Consider the following 26,065-nt stretch of genomic DNA (forward strand, 5'->3'; position numbering starts at 1 on the left):
AAAATTAATTGTTACACACGGCAGTTAAATAAAATATATACTCTGACTCAAGTAATTTATTTCTATCTAAACTTTACTCCATTTTGTTCAATTAAAAACGAAAAACCTTATTACCATGTTCTGAGTTATCATTTTATACATTCATGGTTGTTTTAATTATTTAAGTAAAAAAAAAACTTAGAAAATGTGGTCCTTTCACCTGGTGAAACATCAGCAATCGCACATGGGGTCATTAAAACTTATATGGAAAGAAAATCCAGAAAAAGAAAAAACATAATAGTGAATATGTATTTTTTTCATGCACCCGTACGTGTGAAACAAAACAAAAGAGTTCACTCTCTCTCTCTCTTCTTGCTTTTGTTTTTGTTTAGATATAAATAAACGACTTGAGTCCGAACCACTTCTACTATTCCGGCGACGATGAATACCGACGATAACTTATCCATGATCGAAGCTCTCTTAACCTCCGACTTGTGGCCACCTTTACCTCCGGCGAATCATTATCTTAGCCTCGAGACCACTCTCCAGAAGCGTTTACATGCTGTGTTGAGTGGTACTCACGAACCCTGGACTTACGCTATTTTCTGGAAACCCTCCTACTTCGACCTTTCCGGCGAATCAGTTCTCAAATGGGGTGACGGAGTTTACAATGGAGACGACGAGGAAAAAACTGGACGAAGGTTGAGGAGGACGATCAAGAAGACGATTCTGTCGTCTCCGGAGGAGAAAGAGCGTCGGAGTAAGGTTCTCCGGGAGCTTAACTCAATGATCTCCGGTGAACCTTTTCCGGTGGTTGAAGAAGAAGACGCCAAAGATGATATTGACGACGTTGTTGAAGTGACGGATACGGAGTGGTTTTTCTTGGTTTCAATGACGTGGACTTTTGGTAACGGATCCGGGTTACCGGGTAAGGCGTTTACTACGTATAACCCGGTTTGGGTTACCGGTTCGGATCAGATTTACGGGTCGGGATGTGATCGGGCTAAACAAGGAGGGGGATTAGGGTTACAAACCATCGTATGTATTCCTTCGCATAATGGAGTGTTGGAGCTTGGATCCACGGAGCACATCCGTCAAAACTCGGATCTTTTTAATAAGATCCGGTTCCTATTTAGTTTCGAAGGATCCAAAGATTGTTCCGGAGCCCCGACTTCAGTTCAGTTTCCCTCAAGTGTTCACAAGTACTCGAACACGAATCCGAATCCGGTTTCTCAACCGATTCAGATTCATTTCTCCGGCGAAGAGCGTAAACGGAGCTCAGATGATTGGATGGATGAGACGGTGATACCGGAAAAGAAACCGGGGAAAAAGCGCGGGAGAAAACCGATGCATGGTAGAGAGAAGCCGTTGAACCACGTGGAAGCGGAGAGGATGAGACGCGAGAAGCTAAACCATAGATTCTACGCGTTACGAGCGGTTGTACCAAATGTATCAAAGATGGACAAAACGTCATTGCTCGAAGACGCGGTTCGTTACATAAACGAGCTGAAATCAACTGCCGAAAACGCGGAATCGGAGAAAAACGCGGTTCAGAATCAGCTCAACGAACTTAAGAAGATAACGGGACGACAAAACGCGACTTCTAGCGTTTGTAACGACGACAAGGAAAATGTATCGGACTTGAAGATCGAAGTGAAGGCTATGGGAAGTGATGTGATGATAAGAGTGGAATCGGGTAAGAGAAATCATCCTGGAGCAAGGTTGATGAATGCTTTGATGGATTTGGAGTTAGAAGTGAACCACGCGAGCATTTCTGTGATGAACGATCTCATGATCCAACAAGCGACTGTGAAGATGGGATTGAGAACCTACGAGCAAGAACAGCTTAGGGATATGTTGAAATCGAAAATAAATTAAGGGTTTTTGCGGTGTTCTTGAGAAATTATTGGGTTAAAAGTGTGTTTAAGCTTTGTGATTTTCTCATATATAAAGTTATCCAGCCGTTAGATTAGGGCATCTCCACCCATTGTTACTCTTCCGTTACTTTACCAAAAATTTAGTAGATAAAAAATTAAAAATATTAAAAAGATAAGAGAGAAAAGAGAAATCGTTTCTCAGATTGCCAGAAGAAGAAACGATTCTCACACTATTAATACACATGGCCACTTATCATTGGTTTATATTTGTTTCAATTAAATTTTTTTTTTTTTTTTTGAGTAACGTTTATGAGTTCAACCGGTGGTGATGGTCTTAGCTTTTGTCCCGTGTTGTTTACCAATTCTTTTAATTGCGCACGTGCTTGGCTTTAACAAACAGATTTTTTTTTTTCCTTTGAAAACTATGTAAGTGTAGCCACAAAAAAATTGGCTACTCTATATATATTCTCTGTATAATATGAATTATATATATATTAAGGAGAATATCTATTTTGGTTCGTACCAATCTTTTTTTTTTTTTTTTTTCAACCAAACTATATTAAAATTAAAAGAGAACTCCATGATTGGTTGCCCAAACAGGAGGATACGAGTTTACAAAGGTAGAAACTGAAGGTAGGGTTCGTGAAGATCGAGCGAGGCAATCGGCCCTGACATTGTCATCGCGAGGAATCCTGGAGAGGGAGAAGGAGGGAAAGGAACTTCGAAGCAATGAGAAATCCTCCAGCAGATTAGAGAAAGTCGGCCAGTCTTCCGGTGCCTGCACCATCGCCGTTAGCTCCACACTATCCGTCTCAAAAACCTGACAATCGACTCCAGCCACCAGTAAAGACTCCATAGCCCAGATCAACGCTTGTAGTTCCGCATGTAGAGGAGAAGGACTCCGACGATGACTCCGTGCTCCCAACAGGATTGTTGTAAGCTCTCCACTGCAGCACCACCAGCCCAAACCCTGGTAGGGGTCTGTACTTTTCCAAGAACCATCCACTTGGCATCGGGGAGAGGATCCCCTATCCTCCGTAAAAGACGGGGGGACCAGATAATTCACTGAGTAAGATTTGGCCTCCTCCCACAATAATTTATCCGTAGTCGCCTGATTCAAAATCCCTAGAGGTTCACCCTCAATACCCTGGAAAACCTTTTTATTCCTATCTTTCCAAATGGACCAAATAATCCAGGGAAGTTGAATGCCCACATCCGAAGCCCCAGATTGCGAAGATGCCCGCCAAAAAATGAAATCTAAATTCGCATAAATCGATGTGTATGGAACTTTTTAATACTTAGGTGTAAATAGTTTTGAGAAACTCATATCTCCATTGGCGCATATTACTTATTTTATTTGTGTCCTTGATCAAAGTTAATTGTTGCATGAACGTTTTGGTAAAAATGAAAAATCCATGTTTGAACTTCTATATTTTTTTTCAAATAAATCTCTACTTTTGTGAACTTGCGAGATTTTGATATATATTAGGTTTTGATATATATCTAATTCTCTCGCTTAGAGATTATCAATATGTTCTCACGGTTTCCTATTGAAACATTCGGGTTTTCTTATCCATTTCACCACTCTTTTGCTAACTCGAATGACCATTCTCATATGTCCAAGCCCAAGCCAACTCCCCTATTAGTATGATATTGTCCGTTTGGGCCCATGTGGCAAAGTCCGCACGGATTTTTTATTGGGCTACTTCCCAAAAGGCCTCATACTAATTGGAGTTGGTTTTGACTTATATATTAGAAACTTATTTTCTAATTTTCAGATGTGGGACATTGTTTTTATCCCAACAAACCTCCCCTCAAACTATGTACCATGATACTTTGGCCTCCCCTTCAGCGAAACCCAGGTACCTAAGCTCTACCCCCTTATTCCTGAAGTATTCTTGAGGCACCCTTAATCATGTCATTTTTTGAGAGATCCTCCCACACAGAGCCGACACCCACTTCCCTAAGTCCACTTTTCGACCTAGGCTCTTATACCAATTGTTGGGCTTTCCAAGCCCAAGCCAACTCCCCTACTAGTATGATATTGTCCGCTTTGGGCCTATGTAGCAAAGCCCGCATGGATTTCTTATTAGGCTACTTCCCAAAAGGTCTCATACTAATTGGAGTTGGTCTTGGCTTATATATTAGAAACTTATTTTCTAATCTTCAGATGTGGGACATTGTTTGTATCCCAACATGACATTTAAAATAGTTCCCCTTTTATCTAAACCATTTCTTTTAAATCCATGTTTATTTATGAGATCCGACTGTTCGGCAGATGATCGCTGCGACTATATCTAGCGACAACAAATTACAAGAGAAAATAAACTTATTTGGGGGGAAAGACTGTGGAGATTATTATTAATGTTGATAACGAAGGACGCTGCGACTGATTTTGCTATCGCTAAAAAAAGCAGCGACTGAAATACGTCTCCTTCGTTCATCTTCTACAACTGTAACAGATTTCCAGCATCCATTTTTAGCGACAGTTTTTTTTACAAAGTTGTAATTTTGTCTTTATTGTAGTCGCTGGAAATAGTCGCAGCGTTCACTAAACGAACAGGGCCATTGTCTAAAAAATAGTATATATGAGAATGAAAAAGGTTGGCTCTCGTCTTAGCAAGTTCTTTAAACATTAAAGACTAGCAATTAGGTTGAGAAAGAAATTACTGGTTGGTTGGATTATTTATTCTGGTTTGGAGTTGGGAAAAAAAAGAAGAAAGAAAGGTTTGATCAAAAAGATGTTTAAAAACAAGTTACTGGGGAATGCTGTAAAAAAAGTAAAGAAACTCTAAGTTTAAGAATAAAAGAAAAAGTTTCCCAAAGTTCCCCTAAGATTGTAAAAATTATGATTTTGATGGTTGTGAAAACACAATTACCTGCATGCAGACAAGAGCATCGAGAGGAACGTTGTCTTCACTTAGTGTCCAAGGAATACAACCGACGAGTAACAAAACCTAGATTGAAATGTCGTTAGTCATCATTTAGTAAAAATTCATGTTACTGTAATACTGTATGTCACTTTATCCACTGTTACAAGAGGAGGCTCTTTCATTTGATCCACTGTACAAACAAACACATCCACGAGAGCTAGCAGTGGTGATCTGGCACCATCATATCTACAATAAAAGAAAGCTATTAAATACAAATAAACAATATTAACTACAAGTTCTTATGCTCAAACGTCAAAACCACTGAGATATAGAGTCACACACATTGCATTTTATCTTTCATGGTCTAAACTTCACGCTTTTATGGATACTGCATAACATGTAGTCAGCCACTAAATTTAAAGATATGTACATTGATATCTTAACATTGTTTTTAACCTATCAATTCCAATTTTTGGAGGTGGAAATGAATTGAAACTTTCAATAATAACAACTAGTGTTAACAAGTGACTTGATTATCAAAACTTGGGTGAAAAAATGGAGAGAAGCTTAAACTTATAAGAGCATCTCCACTTGCATTTCTCTCACAGTTACTCTTATGAATGGGGTCCAAAAACAAAATAAAAATCTATTATTTGGTCTAGTAAAAAGAGAATCGTTTCTTCTGTTTTTTGTGGAAGCAACGATTCTCAACAAATATCAACAGGTCTCGACTTTTAAGTAGTTACTATTAATTGTGATTAAAATATATATATATATATATATATATATATATTTTTTTTAAAGAAACGTTGAGAGCGGTTATGGGCTGGTGATGGTCTAAAGACCCTTAAAGCAAGCATTTCAAGAAAATTCTCCATAATAGGATACCATATTGGAATCTGACCAAGACACGGATAGAAACAAGATATCACAAACACCGAGAGAAACAAGTAGAAGCTTATACATTGAGCCTGTTGACAAAGATATATTCAGGCTATTGCAAGAAGTAACATCCTAGAAAGATTAAAACAATCCCAAGAACTTTTTACACTGTATAATCGGTAGAAATTGGCATTTCTATCAAGCTAAGCAAATTCGTGTTGAGGTTTTCACAGCTTTACATGGGTAATGAGTACTTCCAATTGTTTTCAATAACTCCAACTTCTGAAGAAGCATTGTAGTAATATTGTTATCAAAGAGTTGCTTCCATATCAGAAAAGTAACAGTTTAGCATGATGACTTTGGGGAAAACTATACACATAAGTTTCCTTTCTGCCCACACCAATGAATTTCCCATGCCCCAAAAATGATAATCTTATCCCCTAAATCGTTATTAAAACTAATTCATCAACCTGGATCTTCTATCCAACACCACCTATAGATGGCATTTTGAATGGTTCATATAATAAAGTAGTTAGACGCTTAAAGTTTTCCTTAACCAGAATTTGAGAGTACATACTATCAGTCAACGTTTGCTAAGTGCATATGTTGTCACGAACGATATAAGTTGTAAGCATAAAGCAATTGAAAATGGTTGAGCGAAGAAGATCAAATATATAAAGACACAATCATTATATTTTTAAAACATAGAGAATAGAAGGTATATCAATCTAAGGATTGACAACATGCTATGCATATGCACAAACTTAAAACAACTTAATTATTAAGATACGATCATGAGAGTCTTAACATTTTTGTCACATAAATGACAATTATTGAAAATATGAAAAATAAGCATCCCCCTTCACCCAGATATAAGTGGTCTCTTGAAAGATGGATATGATTGTCGATCTAGGCAGTTTCGACTGCATCCATCGAGCCGTGGGTGCAGACCGTAAAACACACATTGACACATTTTTTAACCGCTTCATTCACGATTTCACTTGCAGCTAGTCATCAAAAATTAAACGAATCATATATATATATATATATATATATATATATTTATATATTCTCTTATCGATTATTAAGAAGAAGAAATATTCATGATAATGAGTTTTTGGAGTTTGCTTTACCGGAGTTCTGGAGAGTGGTTAAATCACCGCACACTGAAGATGTACACCCAACCTTACAATATTCATTGACAGCATCACCTTGAGACAAAAATCAGGATTCAAAAGACATAAGAAAGAATGAAATTTTGATTTGTCTTGCAAACAAATAACGTACTTAATAAAACAGAATATTGATCAATTTACCTGTGTTTTCGAGAGTGTTCTTCATATATCCGTCAGGACATTTTGACCCATCAACGTGGTGGCAGCCACTGTGCATTGCACAATCTGGCCTGGAACCTCCAAAAAAACGGCAAGTATTATAGACATTTCTAGAAAAGGTGGTCGGACAGCAGCTCTTTGCGTCAACTTGAATTTGTGCCATGAACAGACTCATTAGGAGTACACTTAGAATCAAAGTTTTGCCTTCCATCTTTCAACTGATTATTTGTTTGATCGAAAATTAATGTATTGGGAGAGTTATAAGCTTGTGTTGATGAAATGCTGGAGAAACAAGGCTCGCTTAAATACTAGTTGGTCTACAATTTGCAACCACAAACTTCGTTTGATACCTATATGTCTATCACATTCACATGCATGCTCTGTAGAATCGGTCACGCTGTGTGGACCAACCCACGTCTCGATGGCTACTTTTACCTTTGGGCAATCTGATTCAGACTAAGGATAGTTTATCTTCTTCTTCTTATTTTCCTTATAGTTAAACAGAGAAAAAAAAAAGCTGTTACAGTTTTGTGATACTTAATATTCACTTCCGTATTAGTTTTGGTGGTTATAAACTTATAATAAAGTATGTTCGTGCTAACCGTATCATTTATAAGAAAGAGATGAATTATACTGTTAAGATTTAGAGCTGGTACTTGGATTTGGATGACATAAACTCTTGTGTAAATAATTTCTTTATTAAAAAGATGAATTATACTGTTGACAATTTAAAAAAAAAAAAATCTATGTGTTTATATATCTTCTGTAAATTAACCAGCGATAAATTGTGTATGGTGAGTGATGGGTTAAAAAAACATTTACCAAAACATTGTGTTTGGCTTTTGATTCAGTGGAAGAACTAAGAAGCGTATGAGTATATTGAAGAGGGAAAGATAAGAGTGTATGTTTGTTTGTTACAACTTGTTTTGTGTTTCTTTTATTAATTTTCTAACTAACTCTCGTGTGGTTGTAAGACTTTCTAGTTATAAGTTATAAGCAACTCTCTCTTCTAGTTGGGTACTTGGGTAGATAATAACTTATATCTTTTATATATTATATTAGATGATAGCAAAAATTAACATAATAGACGAAAGAGTTTGTTATAATGTGTTTTGTGTTTCCTTTATTTAGTTTTAACCAATGTGGTTGTAGGAGTGTCTAATTTATAAGTTATATAACTAACTCTTTTCGGGTTATGTAGATACATATACATTCGTATACTAGATGATATTGATGGAAAATTAAAATGAGACAAAAATCCAAATAGTTTGTTATAACGTTGTTTTGTGTTTCTTTTTGTTTAGTTTTAAGTTTTAACAAACTCTTTTGTTTTGAGTTATGCCTGTTATGGCATGTGCTACATCACATATTGATTTTTTTCCTTTCTAAGATTCGATATTGTAAACTTATATTTTAAAAATAAATGATGTTGTTGTAGTAGAAAATAATTTTACATCTCATTCTCGTCAAATCTTAGTTACAATATTTTTTTTTATTGTTATATAATACTTGAGTTTATTAAATCTTTAGATAAAATACTCTTATATGAAACAAAAATCCAAAAAAACATTTTTTTATAATGTGTAACTAGCTTCTCTGATTTTCAAACCAATCGAAAATAACAGAATAAAATAAACATCACACTAGGAATGTGTTATCGAGGAAAAAACCACTCTTTTCCTTTATGTCACAATTTTTGTTGCACAATTAATTTAGAGGGGGTATTGAATTTAACATTTTAAGGATTTTGTAGGATTTTAATATTTTGGAATTTTGCAAGATTTGAAGAGTTTTTAGAAGAATTGATTATCTTTTAAAGTTTTTTAATTAAAGAAAAAAGTAAATGTGTTGTCAAAGAAAAAAAAAAAGAAGTAAATGAAATGTGATTCTGTGAGTATCTATTATAAACTTTGGGTGATTTTATTAGAATATTTCCCAACACAAAAAGGGAGAATTTGACTCCAATTTCTTCAACGACATCTAACTAAAATTCTACCTTTTTCATCAGTTTTGATGCAGAGCACAAATGTAGTAGCAAACCAACCCAGAAAATTATGAAATTTGGTAAAAATATCAACAACAGCCATACGAAGACAAAAGAAAAAAAGCAGATCACGATTTGGGTTTACAGTTTGAAAATTACAGTCACTTTTCCAGAACAAATCCGGAATGATAAAACCTGCGAGTAGCCAACTTTAAGACCAATTTCCCATCAAACAACAAGGAAACAATAGACAATATTTGTATCATTAGAAAGATATTGTTCTCACGTTTCTAGAACATCCTTCAGAGCTCAATTCTGAGGTCTGTAGCCAAATAAAACAAAGAAGAAAGAATCAACCCTGAAACAGATAATTATCTTTTAAACCTGAAATTTTTTTCTCACCATTCTTTGGTTTTTCTCTGCAAGTACCAGCAACATCTTTAAGAACCATATGCTATAGGCTCCGTCTTTGATGCATCTTTCTATGAAGCTCTTGTGATGAAATTTTTTGCTCTTTGCTTTTTGTTTCAACAGAACAAAAAGAAAAGAACAAGACTGCGAATCATCGTCTCCCAGTTGAGAGCATCAGCAGACAAAGAGAGCCATTCTCTCTCAATTATGATTTCACAGGAAAAAATTTGATTGAGGTAAGTTACAGGTACCGAGAGTTTTTCTTTTTGAAATCTATCAAAATTCCAGCTAAAAGGGTATGATTTTATCATTCATATTTTTCAACTAAAAAACAACATAAAGTCTCTTAAAATCATTCAAAATAACATTTTTTAAAAAAGTTGTGATGTTTTGAATAACAGTAGATTTCAAGTAAGTTTTATAAATTACTAGCAATGGACCCGCGCTACGCGCGGTAGTAAGATTAAAGTGTAATACCAGTTTTGTTGTATATACTATTATGTTGGTCTAGTTATTTCATTTCTTTCTTTTCTTTTTTGTGTTTCATCATGCTTCCTTATGTTTTTTTTCTTGGCCATTTTAAAAATTTTAAAAGCTCTTGCATAAAGTTTAGTTTTCTATATTGTTTATATTAAAGCAATTAAATTCATCTTCTTTGGTTTGAAAGGTATTTTTAAAAAAAATTAATTTGAAATTACATTTGGTTGTTGATGTTGTTGTTTTAATTTTGTTGTTAGCCGTGATTACTTATTTATTATTTGTCATTTTGTGGTTGGATTGTTTATTAATATTGTCATATGTATTTTGTAAAGTGTTGGACACTATGAGGACTTTAATTATGTGTTTCATTCTCGTAATTGTTTTTTGGTCATGGTAAGGTAAATGTGAATTGGGTTGCAACTTTGTTTACACGGAAATGTGTTGGCTTCTTTTGTGTTCCTAACTATATTCTCAGTTGTTTTTGTGTTTTTAGTTGTAATTTTATTTTTTCCAGCTGAGTGATTTTTATGGATTCAATGTGTGTTGTGTTTTATGGTTTTCTTATGTTGTCCTTATCATTAGTATTTCTTAATCTCTTTAGTAGAGTAAAGGTGTGTTCATCTATGTCCTTTAATATTTGGCGACTTTATTTTTGAGTTTGATTGTTAGAAGTTTGTTCATTATAAGAATTCAACACTCTTCAAGGAGAGGTTTGGTTATGTGTACGCCTGATATTTCGGGCGTTGCTACACAATTTGTTGACTTAATTCTCATATCTTAATAAGGTCTTTGATTTTAAGCTAATGAGATCCAAAAATCTAAAAAGTAGACGAAGTCTAAACATACATGTGGATAATTAACAAAGTTTACAAAATAACAAAGACAATAAATTCGAACAGTACAATCTTCAAGTAGCGTTTCCAGTTCGTGAGGATCCTTCTACTTTTGGGCGTTTGTTTTGGATGTCTCGGATAATTCTCATGTACAGTGGATCAATATCTTCTTCGTCTTCCTCGATTCGTATCAAGTAGCCTAGGTGGGCGAGTGATTTTCTGTACTCTACCCTTGTTATCTCCTTCACATCATCATCTGCACGACTTCCCTCACCTTGTTCACCTATTTGTTTGATTTTCGGTATCACGTTCTTTGCTGGGAGGCCACATATTATTCCTTTTGCTTCAATTAAAATCCTTTTTGCATAGATAAAACTGATTAGTTTAGTTTTGGTTTTTCTTTCTATCAAAATTAAATAGGAACAAAAATAAGAAACTTAATAGAATAATAAATTACATACTTTTACAATCGGTTCACCAAAAGAGAAGATCGAAAACCTGTAAATGATAAGAGAAGATCGATTACAATGAACTGACCAAATGGGTTTAAAAAAGAGAAACCTGGTACATGAGATTTCTATTGAACATAGAAGGAAACTATAAGATTTGTAGATCCTAAACCTGTTAAGGAGAAGAGAAGCATAAGGTAAATGAGGCAATCATTAGATTTGGAACAGTCAAGAAACGTAATACCTTTTTTAAATGCGGCAGAGATAGGCAAAAATCGACGAAAACCTTTTGGATCTGGGAGAGTTGCGGCGGAAGATTAAAAAAGCAGGAGGAAAATAACAGAATTAATTATTTTCAAGTTATTAAAAAAAAGAGAAGAAGGGTTAGGTAAGTGTTGAATTATGACCGTTAGATTGCATATAATTGACGGTAGATATGTATAATTTGGTGATTCACACCTTATTTAATTACCCAATGAAAATTAGAGGTTTCGGTTATTTTCCTTTTTTTGTTGTTTGGTTGTGTTATATTTGTTGTAATTTCTTTGGTTCTTTTGATCTTCGCTGCCCTGTGTTTTTTTTTAACAATATTACTGTATGATGTAAGAAGTTATATATATATATTATTTTTCTTAAAAAATTTACAATTAATAAGAACTAATATATAATATAGAAACTTTGAAGACAAAACATATAATTTGTAAACCAAAGAGAATGAATTGTTAAGCTAAATTTTTGTATATTAATTTTACCATGGTTTTTAAAATGACCGGTTTCGTCAGTCCAACTGTTTGCTCTATTGATCCATTATCAACGGATTTCTTTGCCTCATTTGATTTGTTATTATTTTTAGGCATTAATTTTGTATTTTGGGTTTATATATAATATTTTTATGGTTATTGTTTTATATTTGGGTTGTTTATGTTGTTTTGTTGGACAGTTTTTTTAAGAAATAGGTGTTGCATTAAGTATAATTTAGTTTACTGTTTTATATTTTTGGTGGAAGAATAGGATTATTTTTATAACACTTAACTCTATATGAAAATTAGTTATACTAAAGTGTAGAAAAAGTGAAATGAGTTGGCATCTTCTGTAAATATGAAAATTGTTTTTTAGAGTTAAAAGTAAATAAGATTATAATTTTCGTATATGTATAATTTACTAATTACACTTAGTATTGTGTAGAAACTGATAAATTTAAAATATGTGTAAGATGTTTATTTTTTATTAAACGTATATATGCATGTTGCTTTCTTGTTCTGTCAGGATCTTTTCATTAAAAGATTTTTAGAGTATACATGCTAAACTTTTATCCCTTTTAATAATAGTATTTCAGTAGAATAAGCTGTTATTTTACTGTCTTATATTGGTGCATGTGTTATGTTTTTGTAAATCTAAATTGCTATATTTATAGAATAAACCTTAAACTCATTATTATATAGTACTTTGTGTTTGGACGTTGAAACATGATTTTGTTTGGCAACTTTTGAAATTTACTTGTTAACATTAGACCTAAGCCTTTAACCAAAACTTATATTAAACTTTCATCAAACTGTAATTCAAATACACATAAATTTAGAATCCAACAATAATAGTAGGGATGATAGAGTTCATTATCCTCTGCAATTAAAGCTGAAGAATTACACCAACATATTCAACATACTATTAAAAAGTACTCGCCGTTTTCAATGTCCCACAATTTCTTGACCACCATCTTGATATTTGCTCTCTTCTTGTTCTCTTCTTCTCCACTTAATCTGATACGAAGATTTGGCAACTACAACTACTAAGAAGAATCGATCTCTTCTTCTTCGGTTCCTTCATAATCCTCATCATCTGATGACTCGTAATAATAAACTCTGGAAAAAGGGTACATAATGTATAAATTAAATCACTTATGAAATTGATATTAAAATTACTCAATAAACATACTAAGAACTTACAGTGCGGGATCTCTTGTAAATTCTTGGACTTCGTCACCAAGAAAAACATATGAACATCTCATTTGAGACATTAGACAATGATTACCTAAACAATGAAAAGTAAGGTTAGATAGTATATTATACAATTTTTGGACTGTTTTGTATAATTAACTTTGACTGACATGATAATACCTGCAAAGGAAGAGGTTCTCCAAAACATTAGCATACACATTATTGGTTAACCTTCATAGGTAGGGTCTGCAACTATCCTATCCATTTTATACATAAATTCCAAGCAGGTTTCACCTACTGCAATACAATCAATCTCCTTGCCACTTAAGAGGAGAAAGATGAGGAAAATAATACGATTATTTATGAGCGTGTGCATTTTTAAAAAAATTCAAATGAGATACTTTTTATAAGTAATTTTTAAGGTAAGTTAGATTACTTACTCGATGTCTATAACCGTTAAAGGAACTACATTCTTCTGACCATTGTATCCACCTTCGTAATCAAGGAAACTAATATAGCGACGTTCTCCTACTGTCAAGACCTTTCCACAAAAATCTAGAAAAAGGGGAAAAAAGATTAGAAACATAAATCAAAAGCAGTTGGTGAACATTAAACAATTAAAGCATTATAGGGGTTACTAATTTACCAACACAACAGTTTCTCTCATCTGGTGTAGCATTTTCAAACTTTGTTCCATCTGTTAAATTAAAAAAATTGTTTGAAGACCTGGGAGGTATTGGGGTGATCTTTGTTTTGCATGTAATCAATATTTCGAATTGATTGTTTGAGTTCCTTGACTCTTGCTGGCTTTCTCTCACTTTGAACCTATAAAAAAGAAACCACTCTCCTTGGTCCAATATGTCTACGAATAGATCGAAGTAATGGCGAGCTTGGATTTTAGCATCTATTCTTTTACCCTACATAAAAAAATGAAACGCAAATGATATAAATATAATTTAATAAAAATTTAACATGCAGAACCAAAAATTAGAAATTTAAATTACCTTTTCATCCACCAAAATCAAACATTTATAGATGGGTTCTCCGAATATTAGATGTGGTGTCCACAGCCGGAGTATTTTCACAGCAATACTCATTCTCTTCTTTGTCTAATTCAATTCTTCTATGTATGCAACCATGGTTATTAAATTTTTGTTCTATGACTTGAATAGAAGAAGGAAAATGAAAGGTGAGTGGTAAGGAAGATGAAAGATGAGTGGTAAGAAAGATGGAAGATGAGTAGTAAGTAAGATGGAAGATGAAATATGAGTTTTTGTTTCAAAACCGAAAAACGTTTTTAAAACCTGAGTAATAAATGTTGGATGCTAGTGGAATGTAAAAGGTCTGACTTTTTTTTTATTGGAATGTTAAAAATTAAGAGAATCAAATCTTGTTTCTGTGGAAGTGTGTCAAATGTTTTTTATTGGACTTGGAGACTTGCATGCATTGGTTCCGATTTAAACATTTATTTATTTTCCATAAGTTTTAATATTATGTATATGTAGAAACATCTCCACAATTAATATACAATTGTTATTTTAAAATCTATTGTTTTTTGGTAAAAAATAAATACAAAGTATAAAAACTAAACATTAAAATTACTTATTAAATTAGTGAACAATTCATTGAAATTATAACATGTCATAGATAGCAAAAGAAATATGCCCTAAAGTATTGAAAATGACAATAAGACAGATGCTACTCATTTGATAGACACCTGCCAAACTGCAGCTACTTGATGTAGTAATAGTAATTGTAATTTATCATAAATTTAAATTTTTTTTTTAAAAACAAAGTTACTGATAAGGACAATTCAAAAACTGAAAATAACTGAATTAATAGTGTTGATGAAACGACCGACCTTTTTTTTTAAATAATAAATAATAAATATAATATAATAAAATAAACTACAGCTAGTGGTCCCATATCCACTAGCCACCTAACCACAAACACATTCAATAGCGGAAATAACCAACCAATATTCAATAATAATCCAATAATAAAATATAACCATATTCCAACATAATCAATATCCGAAACAACAGGAATCATAGAACCAGCAACCTAGCAATGTTCTAAATGACCCAACTCTAGCAACCTATCAATGCTAGGCAACATAAAACCGAGTCCCTAGAACATCCTCCTCTTCATTGCCTTGATTCCACGATCACACTTTGCCTTTACCTTCACCACAAACACATATTGCAATACATGAGTATTTTATAAACAATCAGTAAGGCAATCCTCCCATCTACTGGGCTATACACACAAGCAATAGAGTATCAATAACCAACACACAACAATCAACAAACGACAAATAACAAAACAGGACTCAGCATCGACCGACGCCACACATGCATCGATCGATGCCAAATGGGGAAGCATCGATCGATGCCAAATGGGGAAGCATCGATCGACACAGAAGCTGCATCGACCGATGCAAGTGTAACTTGCATCGACCGATATCCAATCTGCATCGACCGACGCATGCTCGACGTAACACGAAACCCCTAGAGTTTTACGCGCCGTCCTCGCACTTGCATCGATCGACGCAACGTCGAGCACCATGATTTCCCCAAAACTTCTCGCCGGATCTTCGTTCCTACAACCACAACACTCGATCCCAAGCCACAAGAAAGCTTCCTAACGTCCATAGCATCGAACTAACAAGCCTAACATCACACAACAAGCAGATTAAAGAATCCTCTAGCTTAGATAAGCCATGGTCATGCACTTACCTTTGTCACAGAAGAATCTGAACCTTAAACAAGCAAGAACAAGCCTCTAGGAAGCTCCTACAACGATCCCAGCTACAGATCTCTACAGGAACGCCTCCAATCTCCCAGAATTCTCAAGAACACTCAAGAAAACCTTTTCTCTCTTTCTCTTTTCTCAAAAACAGCCACACCACCACGAATGAGACAAAACTCGCATCTAAGGGTTTTCCTTAACCCAAACGCAGCGTTTGACTTAAGTCAAAACGCACAGAATTGAACATGCATCGACCGATGCACCATCTGCATCGACCGATGCAACTCCCAAACCGGGATTCCGGTTCACGGATGTTACAATTCTCCCCCACCAAACTAGATTCATCCTCGAATCTCGAACAACCATCAGCCAAGGACTCTCGTGCAACCGTCTCCACGGCCCGCACTCCTCCGACTGATCTACAGAAGGTCACCTTTAGGCGATAGACTCATGCTCCAGGCGTCATTTGCTCTCGACTTTTCGACTTTCCTTGACTCATAGGCCTAAACCTTGAGTTTTTATTGGCTCCTCATCAGACCTAAGTCTGCATGCCATAATGTTGGCTCCTCATCGGGCCTAGACCCGCATGCCATAATATATAGGAAAATCCAACTCGTCTCTCGGGTTGCCACCCTACAGCGCGCCCCCGGGTCGTCATCCGAAGTCGATATACATACCATATTCCCAAGTCACAGAGTCTCTGAATATGGCAGTACTAGGAGAACCTAAGTCCCCCAAGAGTCGCGAGCAAACGGTTCTGAACATCCTAAAGAGGACCGTCACAAAGACACTCTGGCTAAAAAGCCCGTCACAAAGACCATCTGTCCCGAAGGACTGTCACAAAGACCATCTGTCCCGAAAGACCGTCACAAACCATCTGTCCCGAAGGACCGTCACAAAGACACTCTGGCTAAACAGCCCGCCACAAAGGCCAAACAAATGTCCTAAAAAGGACCGCCACCAAGGCCAAACAAATGTCCTAAAGAGGACCGCCACCAAGGCCAAACAAATGTCCTAAAGAGGACCGTCACAAAGACACTCTGGCTAAAAAGCCCGTCACAAAGACCACACAATGTCTAAAAAGACTGCCACACACGGGCACACTGACTCAAAAGTCCACCACTAAGGCCACACACAAGCCCCTCCAAGGCTCTCCACCGCTAAAATGGACAAATTCTAACTCCCGTAAAACTTTCCATATTTAGCACTTTCCATTTTTGGAAACTTCCCACTTTTGGAAACTTCTATTTCAGGAAAATTTCCTCCAAAACCCTGCCTCACAGAAACTTTGTACCCCAAACACCATCTTATCTTGTTACTGAGTCGCACAACCAACCACCCCAAGCGACCGAGTAAAAAGAGAGATGGGCTGGAATACTCCATTCCCGCTCCAGCCACGGATTACAGATGGGACCAAGCTAGACAAGTTCAAGTCGCGGCTTGCTTCTCATACCACTTCTTAAACCTTGCCTTCATCTTTGCCTCAGGCTCCCTAGTCTGCTCATCAACACCATCACAGTCCCACAGGACTCTCATCAAAGGAATCTTCTTCTTCCGAAGTTCCTTGATCCTCCTCTTGAGAACCCTCACTGGTCTCCCCTCCAAAGTCATGTTAGGCTGAAGATCCTCAGGAATCTTAGCCAACACTCTCTCACCCTCACGGAGACACTTCCGCAACATAGACACATGGGAAACCTTATGGAATGCACGCATAACCTCCGGTAACTCCAATCTATATGCCACTGGTCCAACCCGCTCAATCACTCTGAATGGACCCATATACCTTGGACTCAACTTAGTCTCTGACAATGACCTGCTCGGACCCTGCAACATGGCCATCTTGAGGTACACTCTGTCTCCTACCTGAAACTCAAGATCTCTCCTCCTCCTATCAGCATAACTCCTCTGTCTATCCTGAGCCTCCTTCATGTTCAGCTTGAGAACCCGAATCTTCTCCGAGGTCTCCTGAACAAAACTAGCACCAAACATGCTCCTCTCCCCCACCTGAGTCCAGCATAATGGTGTACGACAAGGCCTCCCATACAAAGCCTCATAAGGAGCCATCTTAATACTCGCCTGATAACTGTTGTTGTAAGCAAACTCTACCAGGTTCAGGTGATCTGCCCAATGGCCACCCCAATCCAACACACATATCCTCAGCAAATCCTCCAACGTCTGGATCATCCTCTAAGACTGCCCATCTGTCTGGGGATAATAAGTTGTACTCATATGCACCTTAGTGCCCATCTCTGCCTGAAATGCCTTCCAGAACACCGAAGTGAACTTAAAATCCCTGTCAGACAAAATGCTCGCTGGCACCCCATGCAATCTGACTATCTCTCTCACATACTTCTTAGCCAAGACCACTGCTCCATCAGTCTTCTTAATGGCCAGAAAATGTGCCGACTTAGTCAACCGGTCCACAATGACCCAAATAGCATCAAAGGTCCGTGACACTGGCAATCCTACCACAAAATCCATGGTGATCATATCCCACTTCCACTCAGGAATGGGTAAACTCTTCAGTAACCCGCCAGGAACCTGATGCTCAGCCTTCACCAGCAGACACAGATCACACCTCGAAACCCAACTAGCCACATTCTTCTTCATCCCGACCCAATGATAGTACCTCTTGAGGTCACGGTACATCTTAGTCGCTCCTGGATGAATGGACAACTTGCTCGCATGAGCCTCTCTCAGAATCTCCTGCCTCAACTCCTCATCCTTGGGCACACAAACTCGACCGTGCACCAAGATAGTACCATTATCTGAGACCTGATACTCTGAATCCACATCCTTAGAAACATTCACCAGCCCCAAATCCTTCTCCTGAGCCAACCGCACCCTACTCAGAAGATCTGCTCTATCTACTGCTTCCAAACCCAACGGTTCCTGTGAAGCAGCACACAAGCTCAAAGCACTGATCTCTCCTACCAGAGACTCCATCTCCTGCTCCTGAGCCGAAGCCACCCTCTTCCGACTCAGAGCATCTGCAACTGTGTTAGCCTTACCAGGATGATAGGCTATCTCGAAATCATAATCTGCCACAAGCTCCATCCACCGCCTATGTCTCAAATTCAGCTCAGGCTGAGTGAATATATACTTCATGCTCTTATGATCTGTAAACACCTGTACCTTTGCACCATAAAGATAAGATCTCCAAATCTTCAGGGCAAAAACTAAGCACCCATCTCCAAATCATGAGTAGGATTGTTGCCTTCATGCACCCGCAACTGCCGCGAAGCATAGGCAATCACCTTCCCATGCTGCATCAGAACACACCCCAAACCAACTCTAGCTGCATCTGTATAAACCACATAGGGTTCTCCCTGCTTAGGCAAAGCCAACACTGGCGCAGTAGTCAACATCTCCTTCAGGCTTGCAAAGCCTTCCTCACACTCTTCTGACCAGACAAAAGGAACATCCTTCCCTGTCAACTTAGTCATAGGACGTGCTCTGCTTGCAAACCCCTGCACAAATCTCTTGTAGTAACCTGCCAATCCAAGAAAACTCCTGATCTCTGTGGCATTCTGCGGTCTAGGCCAATCTCTGATAGCCTGAATCTTCTCTGGATCCACAGAAACCCCCTCTGCAGAAACAATGTTGACCCAGAAAGCCCATCTCACGCTGCCAAAAACTACACTTGCTCAACTTGGCAAACAACTTCTGCTCCCGCAGCTTCTCCATAACTGCCCTCAAATGCACTGCATGCTCTTCAGGACTCTTAGAATAAACCAGGATATCGTCGATAAAAATGATGACAAACACATCCAGAAACAACTTCTGCTCCCGCAGCTTCTCCATAACTGCCCTCAAATGCACTGCATGCTCTTCAGGACTCTTAGAATAAACCAGGATATCGTCGATGAAAATGATGACAGACACATCCAGAAACAACTTCTGCTCCCGCAGCTTCTCCATAACTGCCCTCAAATGCACTACATGCTCTTCAGGACTCTTAGAATAAACCAGGATATCGTCGATGAAAATGATGACAGACACATCCAGAAACTCCTGAAACACACTGTTCATCAATCTCATAAACGCTGCTGGCGCGTTAGTCAACCCGAAAGGCATCACCACAAACTCATAGTGCCCATACCTCGTCCTGAAAGCAGTCTTCCTCACATCTGCCTCATCTATCGGTATATGATGATAACCCGACGCCAGATCTACCTTAGAGAACCAAGTAGCACCCCTCAACTGATCCAACAACTCATCGATCCTAGGAAGAGGGTACTTGTTCTTCACAGTGACCCGGTTAAAACCCCGATAATCTATACACAACCTGAAACTCCCATCCTTCTTCTTCACAAACAACACCGGCGCTCCCCACGGTGACACACTAGGACGGATGAATCCCTTACTCAATAAATCCTCTAGCTGTTTCTTCAGCTCTGCCATCTCTGCTGGAGCCATCCTGTAAGGAGCCTTGGATAACGGCATCGTCCCTGGTTCCAGTTCAATGGTAAAAGGATCCGACCGAGATGGTGGTAATCCCTGCAAAAACTGAAACACATCCTCAAACTCCTCTACTACCAGAATTCCGCTCACCGTAGACTTCCCCACTGACTCTGGCATAGATATAGTAACCAAATAAGCCTCACGGCCCTTCTCGATTATCTTCCCAGCCTGAATGGCTGAGATCACGAGACTGCCCGAAGTCGGTCTAATACCTTGAAAAACCAACTTCCCTCCTGAACGCTCAAACGCCACTCTACCCTGATGGCAATCCAAATGCACCCTATGCCGATGCAACCAATCCATCTCGAGAATAACATCATAAAGCTCCACTGGACTGATAAGCAAATCCGCTGGCCACGACTCCCCTGCGATCTGAATATCAATTCCTCTAGCTCGTCCAATCACTCTCAGGAACTCACCTCCCGCAACCCTGACAACTCCTGCACGCTCTCTAGGATCCCCGCTGATCCCCGCACACTCTGCACACTCCGGAGTAATGAAGCTATGAGAAGCTCCAGAATCAAACATAACGTGGGACTTAAACCCGCCCACCAACAAGGTCCCTACACAAACCTCATGTGTTGAGAACCTAACACTTTATCACAGGAAACATAAAATCTGACCCTACTAAATTCACAAAGATTAAGTACCAGAAATTATACCTATGATCGCCCCGGCATTGGTTCCACCAGTCTCTACTGTCGTGTAAGCACGTGACGTCTGCTCAATCCGTGCCACCTGCTGACCTCCAGGCTGCACCTGCTGCAACGCTGCCACTGCTGCCGGCCGCAACTTGGGACAAAAAGGCTGGATGTGCCATGTCTCCCTACAATGATAACATACCCGAGGTCCTGTCGTCGGAACACTCCTCTTGGGACAACTAGCAACCCTGTGATCCTTGCTCCCACAACCAAAGCAACCCGCACCACTCGGCTTCTGCGTAGCCTCCCACTTCCTCTTGGTTCCCTGAGCATGCCTCCCGCCCCTACTAGAACCACCCTGCTGCTAAGCCTTACTAGGCTGAACTGCTGGAGCTACCGCCACTGACTGTGGCCGGATATCCTCCTCAATCTCTGCTGTAGTCTCAACCAACTCTGCACGCGTAGCATAACTCCGCCCTCTACAGTGAACTCTCAACTCATCACGTAGAGCCCTCAAAAACCTCCTGATCTGAGCCTCCTAAGACTCCAAAGCCCGACCCCCATAACAAAGAAGTCGACTGAACTCCAAGTCCAGCTCCCGCACTGACCGTGTCCCCTGAGACAACTGAAGGAACTGCACCTCCAACCGATCCAATGCCTCTCTAGGAAAATACTTGCGGTTGAACTCCAAGACGAAGTCAGCCCAAGTCATCTCCCGCTGCACTCTCCTAGCAGCCACTGATCTCAACCACAACTCAGCATCCCCACTCAAATAGTAGACCCCTATGTCCACCCAAAACTCCTCAGGACATCTCAGAATATGGAAGTTACGTTCCACACTCGTCCTCCACGCATCCGCAACAGTAGGATCTGTACCACCCGAAAACCTCTCAGTGAACAGATCCTTCATCTCCTTGAGCATAGACAAATAACGTCTATGTGCTCCCACATCCGCAGCCTCTGGCTATCGCTCCTCCGCCACCACTGGTGGCACTACTTGAGCCTGAGCAGGTACCACTGGTGGTAACCGCTCTAACACCTGTGCTAGCATAGCCGCAAAGTCTGTACCAAGGACCCCACCCGCTGGGACTCACACACCCGGAACCCGAGCATCACCGGCCACTGGAGCATCAACACCGCCCCCTCCTGCCACACTCACGGAATCCCTCGGAACACCCTGCGACTCGCCAACACCCTCAGCTGTCACACTCTGGTCCTCGGTCTCACTAACCACTGGGACTCTGCCCCTACCACGACCACGTCCGCGTCCACGACCACGTCCGCGTCCACGACCTCGACCAGCCACAACATCCTCTCTAACCATCTGCACTACCATGAATAGAAGGCTAAGCAAACCATTTCTATTATAACACAGAAACATAAACTCACCGTGGAATTACACAGTCGGCTCGAAGAGGATGTTCTAGGACTCCATGCCACACACAATTGACTAACTCACATAATCAATCAAGACATGCAATCCCAAACATCTACAACAGAAACCTGGTGAACCCAAACCTAGAACCGTAAGGGCTCTGATACCAAAATGAAACGACCGACCTTTTTTTAAATAAAATAATAAATAATAAATATAATATAATAAAATAAACTACAGCTAGTGGTCCCATACCCACTAGCCACCTAACCACAAACACATTCAATAGCGGAAATAATCAACCAATATTCAATAATAATCCAATAATAAAGTATAACCATATTCCAACATAATCAATATCCGAAACAACAGGAATCATAGAACCAACAACCTAGCAATGTTCTAAATGACCCAACTCTAGCAACCTAGCAATGCCAGACAACATAAAACCGAGTCCCTAGAACATCCTCCTCTTCATTGCCTTGATTCCACGATCACACTTTGCCTTTACCTGCACCACAAACACATATTGCAATGCATGAGTATTTTATAAGCACTCAGTAAGGCAATTCTCCCATCTACTGGGCTATACACACAAGCAATAGAGTATCAATAACCAACACACAACAATCAACAAACGACAAATAACAAAACAGGACTCAGCATCGAACGACGCCACACATGCATCGATCGATGCCAAATGGGGAAGCATCGATAGACACAGAAGCTGCATCGACCGATGCAAGTGTAACTTGCATCGACCGATACCCAATCTACATCAACCGACGCATGCTCGACGTAACACGAAAACCCGAGAGTTTTACACGCCGTCCTCGCATTTGCATCGACCGACGCAAGATATGCATCGATCGACGCAACGTCGAGCACCGTGATTTCCCCGAAACTTCTCGCTGGATCTTCGTTCCTACAACCACAACACTCGATCCCAAGCCACAAGAAAGCTTCCTAACGTCCATAGCATCGAACTAACAAGCCTAACATCACACAACAAGCAGATTAAAGAATCCTCTAGCTTAGATAAACCATGGTCATGCACTTACCTTTGCCACAGAAGAATCTGAACCTTAAACAAGCAAGAACAAGCCTCTAGGAAGCTCCTACAACGATCCCAACTACAGATCTCCACAGGAACGCCTCCAATCTTCCAGAATTCTCAAGAACACTCAAGAACAACTTTTCTCTCTTTCTCTTTTCTCAAAAACGGCCACACCACCATGAATGAGACAAAACTCGCATCTAAGGGTTTTCCTTAACCCAAACGCAGCGTTTGACTTAAGTCAAAACGCACAGAATTGAACATGCATCGACCGATGCACCATCTGCATCGATCGATGCAACTCCCAAACCGGGATTCCGGTTCACGGATGTTACAGTTGAATACCTAAGTTAATATATTCAAAGCAACATAATTTTGTAAAGATGTTGTGCGTTTTTTTTGTTTAAAAAATAAAAAGTCATAGTTTTTAGTTCTGTTCAGTTTTTCAAAGAGAAAGTGTAAGACATATAGAACAGTAAAGATGCTAATTTTTTATGTGTTTTGCTCACCTCTTTTGTTCTTGCTTACCTTGTTGTCTGAACTTCTGTTTAACGTTCTTTGCTTGGATGCGACATATGAATCCTTTAACTTCCATGTCAATCGTTTCTATATTGATAAAAAGTATTGGTTTAGTTTCCGTTTTTTTTATGCATGAACAATAGAAATAAAGAAATAGAAAACACTGATAATTAAGAAACTAAAGACAATGGAAAATTACATACTTTTACAAATCGATTCAACAAAGGAGAAGATCCCAACCTGAAAATAAGAAGAGAATATCAATTTCAACCAATTGAACAAATGTTCATAAAAAAGGGAAAACTGGTACAATCGATTACAATCCTTTGAACATAGAAAGCTACTAAAAGATTTCTAGATCTATAATCTGTAAAGGAGAATAGAATAAAACGGAAATTAGAAAATCGTAAGCTCTGGACAGTAAATGAAGGTTAAACCTTTTGTGATTCCGCATAGATCTGGAATAAATCTAGGAAACCTTTTTGATATTGCATAGAAGCAACGGTGATTGAAAACCAGAGGTTTTCTTTTCGACGGTCTTTGGAAACCTTGTGGCGAATAAGTCGGATCTGTTCTCCACCTCCGTTGTTTCTTCAGATCCACCGAAACCTCCCCCAATTTTTTATTTTGTTAAATCATATTTAATTATGCAGAGAGATTTTATCCCCGACATGTACAAAATTAAGGGAAGAAGGATTAAGTTAGAGTTCATTGACGACCGTTAGATTCGGTCAAATCGACGGTAGGTATGAAAATTCTGGAGAACTACACGTAAATAAATTAAACAATGAAAAATATATAATTGGAAAGTGGTTTTTTTTGTTTTAGTTGTTGTTAATTGTTTTATATTTGAAGATTGGTTTCCAGACATATTAGTGTTTTGTTGTGTATTTGATGTATTTCATTGTATTATTAATAACATTATATAGTGTTAATGCTAATAACATTATTAGTTAAAGAAATTTATTGTATTTTTTTTTTGACTATTTTCTAATTTTCATTTATTTTACTTCATTCATTTCTAAATAGTTATTTATTTTTTTATTTACTTAAAACTTAAATTGTTGCTAAAACTATCTTTAGTTATGTAAATTCATTTTAATGTCTGTTTTTGTATTTGATTTGGGTTTTATGATGTTTGTTGGGTACTTTTTAAATAAATAGGTTTTCTAGTAAGCATAATTTAGTGTGCTGTTTACTTTTCAAAATTTGAGATCATATTCTGTGTTTTTTTTTAATGTTTTTTGTCAATAATTATGATGAGAAATTAACATTGTGTACTGAAAATTGTTGTTTTCATGTAGTTGTTATCTGTGATTAATTTATTATTTTTTTTCATTTTGTCTTTGTCTAGTATTTGGTCCGTGCTTCGCGCGGAAGTTTGATTAGGGTGTAATATGTGTTTTTTTGGTGGATATCTTTTAATGTGTTTTGTTATTTTCTCTTTATATATTGGTTACTATTTTTTGTTTTTTTTTGGAAAATGGTGATTTTGGTTAGATAGATATGTTTCAACAACCACATTTATCTAGAGAGATAGATCAGATTGGTTTCGACTCGGACTAAAGATTTTCAAATGATGAGATCGATTTTTTTTTTGGTTATGTAAATTCATCTTTATGTCTGTTTTTTATATATGTTTTGGGTGCTTTTTTAATTATATATATATATATATATATATATATATATATTTTTTTTTTCAAAAATTGAGATCAGCTTCTGTTTTTTGATAAATTTTTTTAAAAATAATTATCATTGGAAGTTAACATTGTGTATTAAGGTTGTTGTTTTGTAGTAGTTGTTTCTTGTGTTTATTTTATTATTATTGGTCATTTTGTCATTGTCTAGTATTTGGCCTGTGGTTAGTGTGGGAGCTTGATTAGAGTGGATTATGTATTTTTGGTGGATATTTAAAAAGTGTTTTGTTATTTTCTCTTTATATCTTGGTTGCATTTTTTTTTTCTTTTCAAATGGTCATTTTGACTTTCTTGCTTGCTTTTTTTCCATTATGTATAATCTACTGTGTAGTTATACAATTTTATTGTATATTACTTGTGTTTATTTTTAAATTTGGTTTTGTTTTAAGTTATTTAAATTGCATATTTGTTTTTCAGTTATTTGGTTTAATTTGCATATTTCAAAGTTTGTAAGTTTTTTTATTTTATAAGCTATTTAATTTTCCTACTTTCTGGTATATATATATATATATATATATATATATA

General features: G+C 37.6%; 1 protein-coding gene, 2 long non-coding RNA genes, 1 other non-coding gene and 1 pseudogene across 8 annotated transcripts; 1 reads left to right on the forward strand and 4 right to left on the reverse strand.

The window, feature by feature from the left end:
• The first annotated feature begins 214 nt into the window (after positions 1-214).
• On the forward strand, positions 215-1,956 carry LOC104771945 (transcription factor bHLH28 pseudogene; annotated as a pseudogene). Its single transcript, XR_015593665.1, has one exon. The product of XR_015593665.1 is annotated as a transcription factor bHLH28 pseudogene (transcript).
• A 4,326-nt stretch (positions 1,957-6,282) lies between these two features.
• On the reverse strand, positions 6,283-7,290 carry LOC104771946 (uncharacterized). The gene is made up of 3 exons (XR_015593666.1): positions 6,928-7,290; positions 6,745-6,822; positions 6,283-6,618 (listed from the first exon to the last, which is right to left on the reverse strand). It is a non-coding gene; the product is annotated as an uncharacterized LOC104771946 (transcript).
• A 3,395-nt stretch (positions 7,291-10,685) lies between these two features.
• On the reverse strand, positions 10,686-11,412 carry LOC147919862 (uncharacterized). The gene is made up of 3 exons (XR_015592122.1): positions 11,347-11,412; positions 11,115-11,151; positions 10,686-11,010 (listed from the first exon to the last, which is right to left on the reverse strand). It is a non-coding gene; the product is annotated as an uncharacterized LOC147919862 (long non-coding RNA).
• A 1,205-nt stretch (positions 11,413-12,617) lies between these two features.
• On the reverse strand, positions 12,618-14,270 carry LOC104772925 (uncharacterized). Its single transcript, XM_019242144.2, has 6 exons — positions 14,041-14,270; positions 13,683-13,953; positions 13,477-13,591; positions 13,217-13,359; positions 13,046-13,130; positions 12,618-12,961 (listed from the first exon to the last, which is right to left on the reverse strand). The coding sequence occupies exons 1-4, from the start codon at positions 14,131-14,133 to the stop codon at positions 13,263-13,265; spliced, it is 576 nt and encodes a 191-aa protein (XP_019097689.2). The 5' UTR covers positions 14,134-14,270; the 3' UTR covers positions 12,618-12,961; positions 13,046-13,130; positions 13,217-13,262.
• Positions 14,271-14,995: 725 nt separating this feature from the next.
• LOC109131342 (uncharacterized) lies at positions 14,996-24,520 on the reverse strand. 4 transcript variants are annotated; one of them, XR_015592620.1, is made up of 4 exons: positions 24,281-24,520; positions 24,047-24,083; positions 23,853-23,930; positions 14,996-15,220 (listed from the first exon to the last, which is right to left on the reverse strand). It is a non-coding gene; the product is annotated as an uncharacterized LOC109131342 (long non-coding RNA). The 4 variants fall into 4 exon arrangements; XR_015592619.1 differs by having other exon boundaries at positions 23,834-23,930; positions 24,281-24,498; XR_002036968.2 differs by lacking the exon at positions 14,996-15,220 and adding an exon at positions 22,554-22,778 and having other exon boundaries at positions 23,834-23,930; positions 24,281-24,498.
• Positions 24,521-26,065: the final 1,545 nt, after the last annotated feature.

This window comes from Camelina sativa, chromosome 20 (assembly GCF_030686135.1).
Source record: "Camelina sativa cultivar CO46 ecotype springtype chromosome 20, ASM3068613v1".
In the NCBI taxonomy this organism is placed as follows: domain Eukaryota; kingdom Viridiplantae; phylum Streptophyta; class Magnoliopsida; order Brassicales; family Brassicaceae; genus Camelina; species Camelina sativa.